Genomic DNA, 19,708 nt, shown 5'->3' on the forward strand with positions numbered 1-19,708 from the left:
CATAAAAAAGCTAAAACTCAATTGGTTCCAGCAGCTAGTTGACAAAAACTGCTTTGAACAGGAAGAAATATAAATATTTCACTCGGATTTCTTCTCCTTTTCCACTGCAAATGCTGGCTATTTATGTTTCCTTGGGCTATTTTTAAGACTACTTAAGCATTTTCCCTCTGAAAGTACCAATAAGATATTTCAAGTGGATGTGACATTAAGCCAGTGCTGCCTGAGACAAATTGTTATTTTTATTCCTGAGACAATATTTTTTATGAAAATACAATCAGTTGATTTTTCTTTTCTTTTTTTTTTTTTTTGAGACAGAGCCTCAAGCTGTCGCCCTGGGTAGAGTGCCATAGCATCATGGCTCACAGCAACCTCCAACTCCTGGGCTCAAGCGAGTCTCCTGTCTCCACCTCCCAAGTAGCTGGAACCACAGGCCCCCGTCACAACGCCTCGCTATTTTTTGGTTGCAGCAGTTGTTGTTTGGCGGGCCCGGCCTGGATTCAAACCCGCCAGCTCAGTTGTATGTGGCTGGCGCCTTAGCCGCTTGAGCGACAGGCACCGAGCCAGCTGATTTTTCTTTTCAGACTACTATATTAGTAATCAAGAATTAGCTTACTATTCTCAAAAACAATAAAAAGTAAATGAAAGCATTCTTACTGTGAAATTATAAAATGGAATCCTTTTGCTGGGAAACAAGTTTTTGTCTTTTTTACTTTCTAATTCTTAAAAGTATCAAAATATCACTTTGCTTTAAAATTAAGACTTAAGCTTATTAACTTGAACTCACTGTAGAGGGCCATTCTGAACAATATTTCAAAAATACAATTTACTAAACAAACAAAAAAAGACACACATGGCTTGGTGCCTGTGACTCAGCGGCTAAGGCGCTAGTCACATACACCGGAGCTGGCGGGTTTGAATCTAGCCCAGGCCTGCCAAACAACAATGACAACTACAACCAAAAACTAGCCGGGAGTTGTGGTGGATGCCTGTGGTCCCAGCTACTTGGGAGGCCGAGGCAAGAGAACAGCTTGAGCCCAAGAGTTGGAGGTTGCTGTGAGCTGTGACACCATGGCATTCCACCCAGGGCGATGGCTTGAGACTCTGTCTCAAAAAAAAAAAAAAAAAAGACACACAAAAAGAAAAAAATACAATTTGCTAATTTCAAAAATTACTGTAGATATGTTATAAACTTTCTACAAATCACAGTTCTTTTAGAGTACTTATGAATATCTAAGATTGTTTTAATGAACACAAAAGACTAATTCCTATTTTACCAGCACCTACTCATATATAGACTCAGTTCTTAAACATTTTTATTAAATTTTATAAACTCCCTTAAATCTTAACACTACCATTTTAATTTATGTTTGATTACTAACCCATTTCTTCATATGCTCGGTTCATAAGCTACAAGTCCAAGAGATTTATTAATTTGTTTATTCAGGTAACATTTTTTAGAAAAATCGCCTGTGACAGGTATAGTAGAAGTTCCAAGGACTGAGGTATTCCGAGGACACAATCCCTATCTTAAAAGCGGAAACTAATGTAAGAGAGAATGAACACAGAACAACTGATTTTTATTAAGATTTGGGGAGAGAAAGGATGGAAGGAATGGCTTCATACAAGAAAAAAAAAATTTGAGAGTCCTTTTAGATACATAGGCTCTCAGTGAATAAAAACAGCATGGCACTCTAAAAAGAAGGCATTACAAAAGTAAAATATTATATTTCCTGTATTTTAAGAAAATGTATTTATATTTTAACACTACTGAGGGGAGTTTCTTAAAACTGACATGTATAATTGATGTAGTGTTTCTGATTTATCTTAAATTATCTATTAAATTATTGATAAATCTTACCAATTATGGTAACTTAGAATGGAGATTATAAGGTAAATAATGTGACAGTAATTAACACCTTTCTTTTTTTTTTTTTTTTGAGACAGAGCCTGCCAGCTCAGGTGTATGTGGCTGTTGTAAATAATGTGACAGTAATTAACACCTTTCTTTTTTTTTTTTTTGAGACAGAGCCTGCCAGCTCAGGTGTATGTGGCTGTTGCCTTAGCTGCTTGAGCCACAGGTGCCGAGCCATTAACACCTTTCTTATTTGTTTTTTTTTTTTTTTGGCCGGGGCTGGGTTTGAACCCGCCACCTCCGGCATATGGGACCGGCGCCCTACTCCTTGAGCCACAGGGGCCGCCCCATTAACACCTTTCTTTAAAGGTCTGTTCTTCAGACATCCCATGAAATCTCCCCTGACCACTCTGAGACCTGTTCAATAGTCTCCTCATAGGTGATGAGTTCTAACTCCTATGCTACAGAATTCTAACAAAACTCACTATAACTATTTAACCCTTCCCATTTCTCCTCCTGGACTATTATTTAACTCTTCATGTTTTGCCTATTAAACAAGGAAAATTCAAAATGGCTAATTTCTGACTTGACAGTAGTTATGGTCAAAAAATGTCCCCACAATACACATCACCCTCAATGAAATATATAACCTTAACATTACATATAAGAAATTCTTAACAACTAATCCAAACAAAACAGAAAGAAAAAGAAGATGTACTAAAACACCAAAAGTCACCTCAATTTGTCTCTAACTATATAGAACTCTGTAAGTTGACTTCTATAACTAGTCAACATACAGAAGAGACTGACACAAGGAATTAGGTCTAGTGTACTGATACATGTATGTGGACATGTCTGGTCTACAAAAATTAGTTCAACTTAAGAAGGTGATCAACTATGGAGGTCCTATGGTATTTACCTGATTGTCAAATTACCTTCAAGTGGGTAGAATGTAAATATCATAGTCACCTACTTGCAGATATCCCTGTATGTCTGAATCGCTGTATCCATGTAATGAGCAGGATATGGTCTGGGTGCTCCCGGCTGAAGAAAAGCTGACACCGCTGCCATTTCCTAAAGAAAAAGACATAATTTATACTACTTTAAAAGGAGAAATATTCTCAAAGCTTAGGAAACCTAAAAATTGGAACAAAATTGGGTGAGGTTTTTACATTTCATAGTCTAATGCACACTTGAGATATTTATATGTTTTACATCTTAAAATTCTCTAGTTGAATCCCAAAGTCTTCCCATTCAGTATTTCAATGAGATTTCAAATAATAACAATAATAATAAGAAAAACATAGTGAACACTTTGTGTTGTGGTGTATACCAATACCTCATTACCAATGAGCTGAGCCAAAGATTTCTGCCACTACCTAATTCTCAATGAGGACAGAACAAATCAACGACAGGATCACACGGAAAGAACAAAATAAAATATATCTCTTTCCAACTTACGGGTATCAACAAGATGAAATCAGAGCTCACAGGAGCTTGCACTATAGATATATTCTGTTCGTTAGTTTATATTCTATACTAGGTAGAAGGTAAAAGACCATTTCTTAGACCTATTATTGCTATTAATTTTCTCTGTCAAATTTCATTTTAAAAATCTATTCTATTCTCAATGCCCAGGACTTTAGTTAACAATTCGAATAATATATAAATGGTGTTACAAAATTAAGAAATGAAGATTAAAATGCAGGTTTTTGGTTCACTTAGCAAAATATACTACTACATCCATATCTATGCTCTCATATAAACCCAGTTTTAATAAAAATGTAACTAAAAATAAACTGGAAACCATCATAAACCAGACGGAAAGTTTATAAACCATCACAAACAATTAACATCATAATCTACTTTCAGGACAAATAAATATATTCCTTTAAAACATCTTTCAAAATAGGCAGCGCCTGTGGATCAGTGGGTAGGGTGCCAGCCCCATATGCCGAGGGTGGTGGGTTCAAACCCAGCCCTGGCCAAACTGCAACAACAAAAAAAAAATAGCTGGGCGTTGTGGCTGGTGCCTGTAGTCCTAGCTACTCGGAAGGCTGAGGCAAGAGAATTGCCTAACCCCAAGAGCTGGAGGTTGCTGTGAGCTGTGACGCCACAGCACTCTACCCAGGGCGATAAAGTGAGACTCTGTCTCTACAAAAAAAAAAAAAAAAAAAAAAAACCAACATTTTTCAAAATAGAAAAAAAAAATTATCTAAAACCTAAAACATGATTAAAGCCTTGAATCAGACAGACTCTTAAGTTTCATGACAATATAAACTGTTATCTGTTTCTGAATACCTCTGTATCCTCAGCACCCACAGGGTCTACTCCAAAATGTATTGAATGAGCTGAATAAAAATACATAATACCCGTGTGACAAAATACTATACAGCTCTCAAGCATGTTTTAGATAGCTTATATATATATATATATATATATTTTTTTTTTTTTTTTTTTTTTTTGCAGTTTTTGGCCAGGGGTGGGTTTGAACTTGCCACCTCCAGCATATGGGGCTGACGTCCTACTCCTTTGAGCCACAGGCACTGCCCTGATAGCTTATATTTTAACTACTATAAATGCGAATATGCAAATCATTCTGTATTGTACATAAAATACAGAATGTGCCAAAAAAAATGTATACACATTTAAAGAAAGGAAAAAACTGCTTCAAAATTGCAATACTCAATATACTAATACATGTATACCCCTTACAAAAGCTGAATACAGGCGGCACCTGTGGCTCAGTGGGTAGGGTGCCGGCCCCATACACAGAGGGTGGCAAGTTCAAACCCAGCCCCAGCCAAACTGCAACAAAAAATAGCTGGGCGTTGTGGTGGGTGCCTGTAGTCCCAGCTACTCGGGAAGCTGAGGCAAGAGAATCGCCTAAGCCCAGGAGCTGGAGGTTGCTGTGACGCCACAACACTCTACTGAGAGCAACAAAGTGAGACTCCGTCTATAAAAAACCAAACAAACAAAAAAAAAGCTGAATACAAGAGACATGAACACCTCTTAAAATTGCAGAAGTCAAATGTGAATTGAATACTACAATTGAATACTACAATTAAAATATGTATACATTTTTTTGGCATCTGCTCTGCATTGAATATACAATATAACACCATATTCTACAAAATACATATTTACTATCTATTACTGTATATACTGTATAAACATACACTAATAAAAATCTACGAAGAAAAAATCCTGTTAGAAAAATATGCCCCAAATTTTAAGCGATTCTTTGATTTAATTTTGTAATAAATATCAAATCAATATATATTCAAACAAAACTAATTTAATTTCTATAGACAACTGAGAACATTCACAATTATCACCCCAATAGGTACACAATCTTCAATATTCAACCATTCATTTTTTCCTTATATTCTATAATAATGCATTAATACATTTTTACAAATTTTATCATCAAGAACCAGAGTAATCTATTTAAACTTCGGTTAATTATGACAGATTAAACTACAAAAAACTTAAATAATTCCTACTATTGGTTTTTAGGTTTTTTTTTTTTTTTTTGTAGAGACGAAGTCTTAATTTATCGCCCTCGGGTAGGATGCCATGGCATCACACAGCTCACAGCAACCTCCAACTCCTGGGGTTAGGCGATTCTCTTGCCTCAGCTCCCAAGTAGCTGGGACCACAGGCGCCTGCCACAATGCCCAGCTATTTTGTTTTTTGTTGCAGTTTGGCCGGGGCTAGGTTTGAACCCACCACCCTTGGTATTTGGAACCGGCATGCTACCCACTGAGCCATAGGTACCACCCTACTATTGGTTTTGCTATCACGTACATTTTACTTTGTGGTTAATATAACTAAATATCTCTATAATTTTCATCTATAAAGGTACGTAGTACATCTGTTCTACTCCAAAATATTTTTACGTTTTGCAAGTGAGAAAGCTGAGGCTTAGAGATATTCAATAACTTGACTGAGAGACAGCCTCATACCAAAGTACATGTTCTTGACCAATATGAAGTTGTATCAAGCAACTTAAAAATATACATCAAGCGTCTTCCAAAAAACACATCATACTTTGAGTAAAAAATGAAATTCAAATTAAACTTTGAAAACTAATGCAAAATTAGAAGGCACTAATCAAAATTAAGAAATCAACCTTTATATATGACCAGCTAATCTTTTAATAAATTAATTTGAATCCATTAACTCAGTATAAATGAATACAAAATCCGTAAAGCACTGTAGACTCTTTGAGTACAACTTTATCCCTAGAGATTTTGTTTGTCATTAAGAGAAATTCCTAAATTATTTACAGCAAGAGAAAGAAGGAATTATAATACTATGGAATACCAACCAAGGCACCAGCTGCATAAAGCATTGCTTGATCATTAAGAAAATCTTTCTTTGCAGTATGGTAGCAACTGTAAGCCAAATCATAATGCTGCACTAAAAAACATAAGTCAGCCATTTTCCTGATTTGAAGCTCTGGTGCTTCTGGTGGATACCTGCAAATACAAAAAAAGAAAACAATTTATAATTTATACCCCCCAAATCATTAAAATTATAAGATCTATTAAGAGGCTTCAAGAACATTAAGAAAAGTGATCCTAATTCCTCAGAGAGGAATTCTACCTCTAACAAGAGTACCAATTCTCAAAAATATTTGAAAACAGAACATTATTATTTATTTATAGCCCTGGGAACTTCTCAATAACAAGCAGATAAGCATTTTTCCATGGTCAAATTATGAAGTAAACAGTTAATTCCAAGTGACTCACTTTTACACACAACCAGGAAAAAAATCCAAAAAATGGATTAATTTTATTTTCCCTAATACAGGATTTTGTACAAAACAAATTTTGCTAACACATGCCATGTCTTAGCATTAGTAAGCCATTATATTTTAGATATGGAAGAGTTATTAACAAATACATAATCCAACTCCATCCTTTTAACAAATAAGGACACAGATCCAAAGTAAAGTGACTTTCCCAATTATCTTCATTTTCAGATATCCAATTATTCCGTTTTTTAAAAATAATATAATTTGCTTACAGTAATCATCCTTATATACCTGATTTTTGACCAATATGATAGTGAGAAACTAAAGTGATAATTATTTTTGGCAGGATATTATACAGTCAAGCATCAGACAAAAAAAAAAATTATAATATTTTACTCACAGCAACCCAGATGTATTTTTCAGTTCATTAATGCTCTTTTCTGGAACTTTACTGCCACTAAACCATTTTTTAGTTGCAGAAAACAGAGATCGACTCAAACCTTTTCTTGACATTAGCTAAGAAAAAAATATTAAAAATGTTGAATGTGAAGAACTTAATATTTTTATTTTATATAAAAAAATTAACAATTTTTAAACTAAAAAGCTCTAGGAGTGAGAAAATTCATTTTAATAACACCAATTTAAAGAAAACTGTCTAACATGCTGGCAAAAATCCTACAGAAAACAAATAAGCCTCTTCTAGAGTTGAAAACACTTTCACCACTGACAATAATTTTAGAAAATCCTAATACTGGCCCATCTTAAACAGAAAGAAAACAAAACAAAAAAAGAAACTTCAAAACTTTAAAGAACTTATACTATTTATTATTTACTTAAATTTTTAAAAAGCAATCCAAACAGTGCGGCGCCTGTGGCTCAAAGGAGTAGGGCGCTAGCCCCACATGCCAGAGGTGGTGGGTTCAAACCCAGCCCTGGCCAGAAACTGCAAAAAAAAAAAAAAGCAAAACAAACAGCCGAGTCTTACCTGATCATTTAATTGCCGAATTGTTTTCTCTATGTGAGGCAAAAGGCCCCGAAATGTGAACTCTTGTATAAACTGTCGAATTCTATCATGATCAGTAAGTGTTAAACATGCACCATGAATTATTCCAGTATTTCCTTTCTTTGTTTCATATAATGATGAAGCAGGTTTTACGTGATCGGGGCCATCAATACTGTTAGAAGGATCACTTGACTGGTCCAGTTGAAGTGGGTGAGCTCTAAAGTTATTTGATAAGCCATCTACTGAGAAAGAGATCTTTCTTTTACTCTCAGAATGCAATTAAAAATTGTGATAATACTACCATACTGCTAAGGAAAAAAAGAATATGGGAACCGTTTATCTTTCTGTATTATCTTAGAAATCTAAGAAAAAATAACATTAACATTCTCCACTGCAAATTAAAGGGCTTGAATACTTTTGTTACATGTGATAGAAATTTAAAAATTCATACAAATCAGAAAATGAAGAAAAGTACAGGTTTTAAGTAACATAATTACTTTTAAATAGTACAACTAAGCCCTAAGAAAAATTATAACAAAAAAATTTTACAGCTATCACTGCCAAAAACTTTAATGTAAAATACAGAAATAAAGGTCTTAAAATCATGTGAATTTGGAAACAATGTTGCTCATCACATCTTCCTTAAATGTTCTACAAAATTTTTAAGAAAGAAATCTGATATGGTACTCTTATTTTTTTCATTTCAATAGACTTCGGGATACAAGTGGTTTGTGGTCACGTGGATCAACTGCATAGTGGTTATGCCTGGATTTTTAGTATACCCATAACCATCACCCAAACTAGGGTACACGGCAGTTGTTCTTCCCTTACACCTCTTCCCATCCTCCCCTCTGATACAGAACTTTCACAAAACAAATTTTTAAATGTCAAAAATAATTAAATGGCTCAAAAAATCTTTAGAAGACTAACCTGCCCATTATCTTTTTGCATTATGAAATTTCCCTCATCTTTTATCTACAAGGTTAGCATGCTTTGACAACAGAGCATATTTTCAATCAAAAGAGAAACTTAGAGAAAATATCAAGACCTTTGACTTCGTTATCTAATCCATCCAATGAAAGCAAGTTACTATCAGAATTCTTATTTGAAGTTATAGTACAAGGGCCATCTTCATATGAGTCCTATCAGAATAAAATAAAAAAGTATTAGCAGTTAGTATTATTTTAATGACATTTAGGATACCACCAAATTCATCAACCATGACTGTTCTGCTAACTATTGGCCCCGTTTGTTTGCTAGAGTCTTGTCTTCTGGTCCTCCAAGTTATTTTTTTTTTTTTTGTAGAGACAGAGTCTCACTGTACCGCCCTCGGGTAGAGTGCCGTGGCGTCACACGGCTCACAGCAACCTCTTAACTCTTGGGCTTACGCGATTCTCTTGCCTCAGCCTCCCGAGCAGCTGGGACTACAGGCGCCCGCCACAACGCCCGGCTATTTTTTTTTATTGCAGTTTGGCCGGGGCTGGGTTTGAACCCGCTACCCTCGGTATATGGGGCCGGCGCCTTACTCACTGAGCCACAGGCGCCGCCCGGCACAATGATATTTTTTAATTTACAAAAGTCCCAACAGAAATACTGGACACAATCCTTCCTACAGGCGCCCACCACAACGCCCGGCTATTTTTTTGTTGCAGTTTGGCCGGGGCTGGGTTTGAACCTACCACCCTTGGCATATGGGGCCGGCGCCCTACTCACTGAGCCACAGGCGCCGCCCGTCCTCCAATTTCTTAATTTGTTCCATCGATCTTATTCCCTCACTCTACCTAGTATAGTCTTTCTTTTTTGAAGATTTCCAATTTGAATTTTTTTTCTTTTTAATTATTATCAATACACAATAACCACCTACCTTTAGAGGGTACATGTGAGGTTTTGCTACAGGCATACAATGTCAATTAATCCAATCAGGGTTAACTTGAGGTATCTATCACCTCAGGCATTTATCATTTCTCTGTTAGAAAAATTCCAATTCCACTCTCTTAATTATTTTAAAGCTTACTCCAACTTCTTGTTGTTTATACACACCTGCTATATTCTTAAATCCCTTTTCACTGTCTATTGCTCTAATTCTTCTGAGTTCGAATTTTGTTATTTATATGTGATGTATCTATATATACATATAAGCTTGCACACAGGTATTCATATAGGCACATACACATGCCCGTGTATCTTAAGTAAGGAATAAGAAAAAAGGATATGGCTCATGTGGAGAAAAGAAAAAGAGGATGGGTGTGAAAGCTCCTGAGTCAGAGACACAGTATTACATGTTGAAGTGAATTCTGAATATACTGAATGAAGTGTTTTGAAAAAATATCCAATGCAATATTTACTTGTGCAAAGGCACAGGTTTCTCCATTAACAAAGAAAACTTAAGTTAAAAACGCCCTACTTTCTCCACAAGACAGTAAATATTAACTATTATTCTGAGTATCATGCTTTGAGTGAAATTAATAAACTAGAACTTAAGAGGAAAGTGAACAGTAAGGGGAAGTCTGAAACCACTCCTGAGTTGCATAAATTGGCTACATTTAGGACAGGTGCGGTAGTTCATGCCTGTAATCTCAACACTTTGGGAAGCTGAGATGGAAGCGCTCTTGAGGACCAGCCTGGGAAATCGTGAGACCCTGTCTCTACAAAATCTAATAGAAATTAGCCAGGTATGGTGGCTTGTGAATGTTGTCCTAGTAAATAGGAGGCTGAGGTAGTTAGAGGTTTTAATGAGCTATGATCACACCACTGCACTCAGGCCTAGGCAGAGCAAGAAAGACACTGTTTCAAAAAAAGAAGAAGAAACAGAAGTAGGTATATTTAGCCTGGAAAATTATAAAAGGGGATATGAAAACTAACCTATTAGTTTTGAAGTTGTTATATGGAAAACTCACATGGTCCCCCTAAAAAGACCAAGGAGTACAAGCAAAGGGAGAAAATTTTCACTTGATCCTTTAACTAGTCAGACATGAAGTGGGCTACTTAAGGCGACAGCAAGTACTGTCACTAGATGAGATCATTCATAGGTTTAAGGGAACTTAAAGCATTAGATCAAAGGTTGGATCTCATAACCTTTAAACTATCCCCTAATCTTGGGCTTCTAATATTCTAAGTTATAAAATTTCTGATATTCTGGTCTTCTGTTAAAAAGTCCTCAAACTATACAATCTGATTTACATTCCCCTTCACAACCTTAGATGTCTGAGCTCTAAATCGAATTTTTCAGTACTGTTCCTATTCTTAGTATGGCCCTGAAAGACCATTTTAAAAAATAAAGCTTATTCATAGACAACTGGTTCTTTTTTGCTCAGAGACTAATCTTCAGCATTATGTTAAAGATCAACAGCATCTCAATAATAGGTCTGCAAAATACTGGGTTAACACTATATCTAGATTAAAAAGTTCCATATATAAGATGGAAAAAGGAAAATAAACATATTACTTAATAATATTTAATCATCAAAAACTACATAAACTTGATTATAATTGATGTTTCTTTTAAATGTCTATATGGAGTACATAACGTAGCTCAGCCACACAAAATATAAATGTTTTCCATATAACTCTTCCCGTTAACAAAATATAGTTAATTCTTGATTATCTGAACTAAACACAGAAATTTAGCATTTAACTACTACTAAGTAGTATACTATCATACGTGAAAACTTACACCTATCCAATTCAGCTAACAGACAACAAACACTCTAGAACTCTTAAGTTAGGAAAGTAGGGAGCAAGGGAGAAATAACACTTCTTGAAAGTTCTGAAGGAAGATAAATCAAAGAAAAGTTACAGAAAAAAGTCTGCCCACCTAAAAAGCATGAGCTCCAAAAGGCGGGTATAAGAGCATGCTAAAAATGTATATAGGAAGGCAACCTCAGAGCATGTGGGCAGTAAAGAGCTGACTATAAGCATCCATAATGGGCAGCACTTCTAGCTCAGTGCGTAGGGCGCTGGCCACATACACTGAGGCTGGCAGGTTAGAACTGGTCCTGGGCCAGCTAAAAAACAACAATGACAACTGCAATAACAACAACAAAAAAATAGCTGGGCATTGTGACAGGTGCCTGTAGTCCCAGCTACTTAGGAGGCTGAGGCAAGAGAATCGCTTAAGCCCAAGAGTTTGTGGTTGCTGTGACCTATGACACCATGGCACTCTACCCAGGGCGATAGCTTGAGACTCTGTCTCAAAAAACAAACAAACAAAATCCGTAACGAACTAAATGGACAAATCAGAAATTCTATTCTCTCCATGCCTCACCAATCTAATTTTTAAACGTAATTAACTTTTCATCTAAGAAAAAGATCAATTAACATTGATAAAATATACCCTGATGGGAGTATACATAAGGGGTAATTTTAGTTGAATAAAAACAGCTTTTGAACCACCAATATAAGAGCTTAAAGTTGATGGATCAAAATTGTCAAATTCCAAAAAATTAATATTAACAAGTGCACTAGTTACAAACCAAGACATAAAAAAATCTATAGCAATACTACTATATCATAAAACTGGAATAGAGTTTTTATGATTTGCTTCATTTTTTTAAACATATACCTGGTTTTGAATACTATTTTTCTGGAGATACTGACTCCAAGGATCAGGTATCTGTTCATCTGATGCTCGATTAGATGCTCGAGAATTAATTTTAAGTAAATAGCAACCCTGAGTGCCATATTTCTGTTTCATTTCTTCATAAATTGATTCAGCCCTAAAATAAAAAATGGAAAAAAGTTCATAGTAAATGGTGAGCAAGTCTTAATAATAGATAAGAGAAAACCAAAAGAGAAAATAATTTAAAAAATTACAACAAAAGTCATGATCTTAATTTAGCTAGCTTGGATATCACCTTAAAGCAGAGTTACCAAAGTGTGTTGCAATGAATAAAATTCTGAAAATACTCCTATATGTTATTCAAAGACAGAGGTGTGGTGGTCGAAATAGTTTGGGGGAAATCACAATAAACAAAATCAGCTTCTTGCCCTGTCCAGTGGCCCATGCCTGTAATCTTAGCACTCCAAGAGGCCAAGACAGAGGACCGCTTGAGCTCAGGAGTTTGAGACCAGCCTGATCAAGAGTGAAACATCGGGCAGTGCCTGTGGCTCAAAGGAGTAGGCCCCATATACAGAAGGTAGCGGGTTCAAACCCGGCCCCAGCTAAAAACTGCAAAAAAAAAAAAAAACAGAGTGTGACATCATCTCTACTAAAAAAACAGAGAAATTAGCCAGGTATTAAGCCATGCCTGTAGTTTCAGCTGCTCGGGTGACTGGGGCAGGAGGATCCCTTGGGCCCAGGAATTTGAGGTTGCAGTGAGCTTTGATGATGTCACTGCGCTCTACCCAGGACAATAGAAAAAAAAAAAAGAAAACAGTTTCTTTAAAGCAAACCACCCCCAAGGTTTCCATTTGCTAATGTGCACTGCAATTTTCCAAACAGCAGTTTCAAGCTTATAGGTAAAGAACTCAACTATGAGAACTATCTTCAGAAAACAGAACTGTGGAAAATTACGTCTTAGCATTTATCCAAAAACATAAGAGACAAAACAGTAAAGTATACCACCAAAAAACTTACAAAACAGAACACAGTTCAAAGAAAAGAAAGTAGAAAACTGAACAAAAATACCAAGGCATTTATTATATAAAATCCACCCTTTTTCTCGCAAAATTTATAGAAGTTGGATCTAGGAGCTCAACTATAACAATTACAAAAGCAACAAAAGCACTCTAATTACCATATTTTAAAATAAATAAACTTGTTATCTGGTGGGAGCTAAGATAATTTAAATAAGATCCCCCCAAGAAATAAACAGTATAAACTACGGTAAATGAAATTTTGGTTCACAGAGCTAACCTAGTTTAAGTGTATATTTTTCTTTAATTACTCACCTGGTTAAAAAAAAAAAAAAAAAACCCTAAAAAATGAACAAAAAAACTATCTGGGGGCGGCGCCTGTGGCTCAAGGAGTAGGGAGCCGGTCCCATATGCCAGAGGTGGCAGGTTCAAACCTAGCCCTGGCCAAAAACCAAAAAATAAAAAAAAAAAACTATCTGGAAAGTCTTAAAATACATTCAAATGAAAATGCAAAATGCTACCATGATGCAAATAAGCCTATCAAACAGCTATATCATATTATATATATGGCTGATCTATATTAAAAGTTATATAAAATTTGTATAAATACAGTAGAAATTATGCATGTGTGTGTGTGTATATACATATACCCAAGGACAATAAACCAAACTGGCTCATTTTACCAATGATACTGCTAAACGCAAGTACCAATAATCCAATACTTGAATTATTGCTTAAATATTCTAGTTATTACAGTTATTCAATATGGAAGATGTATTCCACATTCAACTGAAAGAAATTAATTTTAATAGTTTAAATTATTTCCTTCTTTTTTTTTTTTTTTTTTTGAGACAGAGTCTCACTATGTCGCTCTGGATGAGTGCCGTGATGTCACAGCTGACAACAACCTCAAACTCCTGGGCTTAAGCGATTCTCATGTCTCAGCCTCCCAAGTAGCTAGGACTACAGGTGCCCGCCACAATGCCTGGCTATTTTTTTTGCAGTTATCATTGTTGTTTATCTGGCCCGGGCTGGATTTGAACCTGCCAGCTTGGGTGTACATGGCCGGCAACCTACCCACTGAGCTACAGGCACTGCCAGTTTAAATTATTTCTTTTTTTTTTTTTTTTGGCGGGGGCGGGGGTGGGGGGGGTTTCCACAGTTTTTTTTTGGCCGGGGCTGGGTTTGAACCTGCCACCTCCGGCATATGGGGCCGGTGCCCTACTCCTTTGAGCCACAGGCACCACCTATTTCTATTTATATAATATACTTTATACAACTGGCTAAAGACATTTCAAAAAATCCTAAAGATTAGTAATCTTCAGAATAATTCTTTGGTTCCCTACAGGACAATGTGTTAAAAAGATGGGGGCTTGTGCTCAGAATAAGAGTAGAAATTGATTATTAAATTACATATCCTAAATGGCCTGAGATATCAGAATAACCATCTGAAATAAAAGAGTAATTTGATCCATATCTAAACCAAAAGCCAAAATAAGCTCCAAAGCTGTAAACATAGAATTGCTTTTTAAGGTTTATCTTATTTTTCAAGAATTTATTTTTAAAGGTAAGGTATTCATGTACTTCAAAGATAAAAGTACTACAAACCACTAATAACAAATATTAAAGGGAACTTACAAATGATAAGTGCTTTTGTACAATGTCTGTACAAGAAACATATATTGAAAACAAAGTTGGGGTAAGAATATGAAATCTTACATAAAATAACTCAGCTGTAAATATAACTCTAGAATAAAAAATAAATGCATTATTAATAAAATCATATATATGTGTTTACTTTCTTATATTAAAAAATCCAAAATTAAAACAAGAAAATCCAAATTAATGTCGAATCATTTAACAGGAAAAAATTAAAAAGTAAAACTTACCTCTGCTCATCTCCTGCACTTACATCATGTAAAAGCACATAATATTTAAGTGTATTTGGAATAAACCACTTAGGGTAGGAATAATCACTGTTGTGCTGAATTCGATGCTGTTCTTGTGACAACTTTGAAAACTGTTCCACAGGTTCAGCTTCACTAGACGATGCTACCAACATACCTTATAAACCATATTATTAAGGTAATTGTCACTTACCACTCAGTGATAAATATTATCCTATTAAGATAAACTTTACAAAGGTATTTTCTGAGCTAAAAAAAAAAAATCTAATTTCATAGGTTTTCACTGCCAGCACAAATTTCTCAAATGCTCCAATGTAACTCAAGGTTCTAAATATTAGAGAATTTTTGTTGAGTTTTTATGTCATTTACTTGATAAAAAAATCTACGAAAATAAAAATGGATAATATCAAAGTTATACAACTATCAACATAATGAAGAATTCTACTAATCTTGCTCGTCTCTATTCCATCTCGGTGAAGTTTGACATCTATCCTACTTCTTAACTTTTCTCTGTAACCCCATTGAGTAAACTAAAAAGCCATAATCATCAAAGATGATAATATCCACAAAAAGATTACCAAAAATACGGAAAATTATTTTTAAATATGAGCTTTAGGAAAACAATTAACTATGAGGCACTCAGCAAAAGCTAACATTGAACATTATATTCTCTTTCTTAAATGGTTTGAAAACTTATTAAGTATAAGATATTCAAGCTAGAAGGCTAGTGAAAAATAATAAGCCCTCAGTAGTCTAATTTTATAATCAAAAATTAATTACAGCAGTCCTGTATCTAGAAAGCAATTTTAAAAAGTAACAAAATCTTGATATATTCTCAATAAAAATTAATTTCTTTCTCTATATCCTCCCACAATTTTGCCTTCATTTAACTATTTCTGAGATTAATAATTTCATAATATTTGATTTTAAGAGAATATCAAGGTGAAAGGATACATGCTAAATAGTGGTTCAGAAATTCGTGATCTGATGCTGGCATCGACTGAAGAAAGGTCTCTCTATAAGATTCAAACCATGGAGTAGTAGCTAAAATTAACAACACACAAAACAAGGCATTAAAATTCCTTAATAGAATCAGTTTACAAAGACAAAATTTCAAATCCATATTCCTAAAAGATATGATAGATAATTTTTAATAGTAAGCATTTTTCTCTTGTGATTTCAGATATACATGTGTATATATATACAGACACACACACATACATCTTTTAAGCCATGGACTAGAATATATTCACACACGGGAGGATATGTATTTGGAAAAATAAAACTGAGTTATTCCCAAACCTGCACAGAGTTCCCATAACCTACTTACCTATTAATGCTCAATACCTACACGTGTATAAAGATTACTTCTTTAGAACCAAAGTTTTGTTCTAAAGTCACACTGTCAAGGTAGAACCTTTTTAGAAAGAATACCTCAAAACAGTGTTTTTCAACTGAATGTCATTTTGTCCCCCAGGAAATAAGTGGCGATATCTGGAGATATTTTCGGTTATCAGACTGAAGAGGTACGCTATCTAAGGAAAGAGGTCAGGAAAAACGCAAAATATCCCACAATACATAGGACAAGACAGCCCCCTACAACAAAGAATTGGCTGAAAATGTCAACAGCAGTGTGGTGAACAAATCTTACTTTGTAATTTGTTTACCTGAGTGTGACCTAACAAAACCTCTTTAAATGGAATTTCAAAGCACAATTACCTTATAATCAAATACACAGTATATTTTCATTTTTTGTATAAATGTATATATGTTGGGGTTTTTTTTGCGACACAGTGTCATTATGTTGCTCTCTGTAGACTGCCATGGTGTCACAACTCGAAGCCACAGCTCACAGCAACCTCAAACACTTGGGCTTCAGCAATTCTCTTGCCTCAGCCTCCTAAGTAGCTGTGACTACAGGCACCTGCCACAACGCCCAGCTATTTTTTGTTGCAGTTGTCATTCTTGTTTAGCTGGCCTGGGCCGGGTTCGAACCTGCCACCCTCGGTGTATGTGGCTGGCACTGTAACTACTGTGCTACAGGCGCCAAGCCTATAATGTGTTTCTTAAAGTATCAATTCTCCCTTGCTCCATTCTAAGCATTTTATACCCAACTGTCCTTTTATTTTTCATTTGAACTTAGTCATTTACTAGGTTTGAAGCAGATTATCTAAATCACAGTTTTACTAAAAGAACATTCCATTTCTAGCTATTTGTATTGATTACCAAATCTTATATCCTTTTTGCTTTCATCTTACTCACTGAAAACCCAGCAAATACACTGTTTCTGCTTACATTATAACACGACATTAAACAACTAGGAGGTATGTAGGAAAAAGCCATTCATCTTGACCAAATAGCATTATCTAATCTGGTGACAAATATACAAAAAAATTTTAATTCCAACAAATTTCTCATGAGAATGACCCATATATTGTTGCCTGAGCCATTACTGAACAATTTAATGTTTATTGCTATAAATGTGGAAAAATACTCCCAGAAAATATAATCTATATGAAAAATGGCAAAAATTCGAGAGTAAATGACACAGACTGATACCTGGGTCCTGAAAGTTTTGAGATATCCAAAAATCAAAAAATATAAAATCTACATATATGGAACAAAAGAAGCCCTCCCAGCAACACCAATAAGTTGGGCAAGCTGAAATTTGCATAAGTGAATCTGAAGTGAAATAATGGATGGTAACAGTCTATCTCTAAATTTCCATAGTGACCCACATATTTATTACAACAGAAAACCAATTTTCTCACCAACCAGTAACATAATCCTCTTCCAAGTCACTGAAAATTAGTCTGTCTGGAAGTTCCTGTGTATATTCAATGAATAACAATGACCAAGAAAAAAATATACATATATACATTATGAAAAAAGGTTTGTTTCATGGTGGGGGTAGGGAGTTTTGACTAAATAAAGTATATCCTCCGAAACAGCTAATCTTTGCAAAACTACCACTATATAATACAGAAAGACTAAAAAATGCACAGGTTATTAAACAGAAGGGAACTGGTTAAATGAATTATAGCCTATCTATTTAACAGACATTCTATGCAACTGCAAGAGAAAGGGGGAAATCTATATAGATCACTATGAAGTGCTCTCTTGGATATACTATTAAATGAAAAAGAAAACAACAGCAGAAAAGTATGAACTTTTGTGTAAGAAAAGAAAATATGAAGAGCCATACACACATCTGCTTACATTTTAAAGGAGAATTACCAGGAGGATAAACCTAATGCATGAAATTATCTCGAAGAGAAAGAAGAGGGGAGAAGAGGAGGGGACATGAATAGAGGCTAAATCTCTCTGTATCTTGCTTTATAGTTCTGATTCTGAAACTATATAATTAAAATAAAATCCAAAAGAAAGCAAAATACATACACATACACAAGCTTTTTTATTTGTTTTTGGAGATAGGGTCTCACTAGCGTGCAGGGGCATGATCATAGCTCCCCAGTTGCTAGACACAGGCGCATGCCACTACACCTAGCTAATTTTTTGTTTTATTTTGCAGTGACAGTATTGGCTATATTGTCTAAACTGCTCTACTTTTATATTTTTCTTGAAGCAAACAACTTCCTAAAGTGTTGGAAAGGTGTAAGCCCTTAAATTACAGTGAAATAATAACTTTCCAAAATACTAGTGATGGGAGAAACTAGATATTCAGCTAAGGATATGAGGAAAAAAGGAAAATTGTAAAAACATATGGCAGAAATGGGTTTTATTTTTCTGATAGGTCACATTCAAGTTGGAAGTTTTCCCTTCAACCACGGGTGTCCTTGAAGAGCTAACAGAAAGTCCTCCTTCAATTGTGTTAAATACCAATAAATCAAGGACACCTTTCTATTTATTTCTTTTTCAAATACTTTTTTCAGAAAGTATAGGGAAAATGGTAGCCTTAAAAATTTTTATGGTAATGGAAGCCTTTAACACTGTTTCCTTAAAAAGTTCTCTTGTAATTATTTGAGGATTAAAAAAAATCACTATTTTGAGGCTGAACACAGTGGCTCACGCCTGTAATCCCAGCACTCGGGGAGGTGAAGATGAGTGAATTGCCTGAGCTCAGGAGTTCAAGATCAGCCTGCACAAGAGTGAGACCTCGTCTCTAAAAAAACAGCCAGGTATTGTGGCAGGCATCTATAGACCCAGTTACTAACAAGGGTGAGGCAAGATAATCACTTAAGCCCAAGAGTTTGAGACTGCTGTGAGCTATGACATCACGTACTCAACCCCAGAACAACTAAGACTCTGTCTCAAAAAGAAAAATCACTATTTTGCTCTTACCCTGGTCCATCTCTCCATTATCTCTGTTTGGAAACAAAATGGCAACCATGCTACTAAAGCATGCTACTAAATCTTCTCTAAGCAGAATTTATTTGTTTTGGTAAAGAAGGGTATTATGTTCCTTCTTTTTGTTTGATTGTTTGAGACAGAGTCTCGCTTTGTCACTCTTGGTAGACTACTGTGGCATCACAGCTCACAGCAACCTCAAACTCACGGGCTCAAGCAATCCTCTTGCTTCCATTTTTCATTTTTAGTAGAGATGGGAGTCTCAATCTTGCTCATGCTGGTCTTCAACTTGTGAGCTCAAG

The 19,708-nt window shown here is 35.2% G+C and overlaps 1 protein-coding gene across 3 annotated transcripts in view; it reads right to left on the minus strand.

Moving 5' to 3' along the window:
• TRAPPC8 (trafficking protein particle complex subunit 8) overlaps window positions 1–19,708 on the minus strand; it is a 91,106-nt gene that overhangs the window by 55,398 nt on the left and 16,000 nt on the right. For 2 of the 3 annotated variants that reach the window (XM_053571125.1, XM_053571123.1), the window contains 8 exons: window positions 16,053–16,142; window positions 15,081–15,255; window positions 12,179–12,332; window positions 8,666–8,759; window positions 7,600–7,859; window positions 7,015–7,130; window positions 6,186–6,336; window positions 2,826–2,926 (listed from right to left, as the gene is read on the minus strand). In XM_053571125.1, coding sequence (XP_053427100.1) covers window positions 2,826–2,926; window positions 6,186–6,336; window positions 7,015–7,130; window positions 7,600–7,859; window positions 8,666–8,759; window positions 12,179–12,332; window positions 15,081–15,255; window positions 16,053–16,142 — 1,141 coding nt within the window. The remainder of the gene's footprint in view (window positions 1–2,825; window positions 2,927–6,185; window positions 6,337–7,014; window positions 7,131–7,599; window positions 7,860–8,665; window positions 8,760–12,178; window positions 12,333–15,080; window positions 15,256–16,052; window positions 16,143–19,708) is intronic. The other variant, XM_053571124.1, reaches the window with a different exon arrangement.

The sequence above is a fragment of the Nycticebus coucang genome, chromosome 19 (assembly GCF_027406575.1).
Source record: "Nycticebus coucang isolate mNycCou1 chromosome 19, mNycCou1.pri, whole genome shotgun sequence".
NCBI classification, from domain to species: domain Eukaryota; kingdom Metazoa; phylum Chordata; class Mammalia; order Primates; family Lorisidae; genus Nycticebus; species Nycticebus coucang.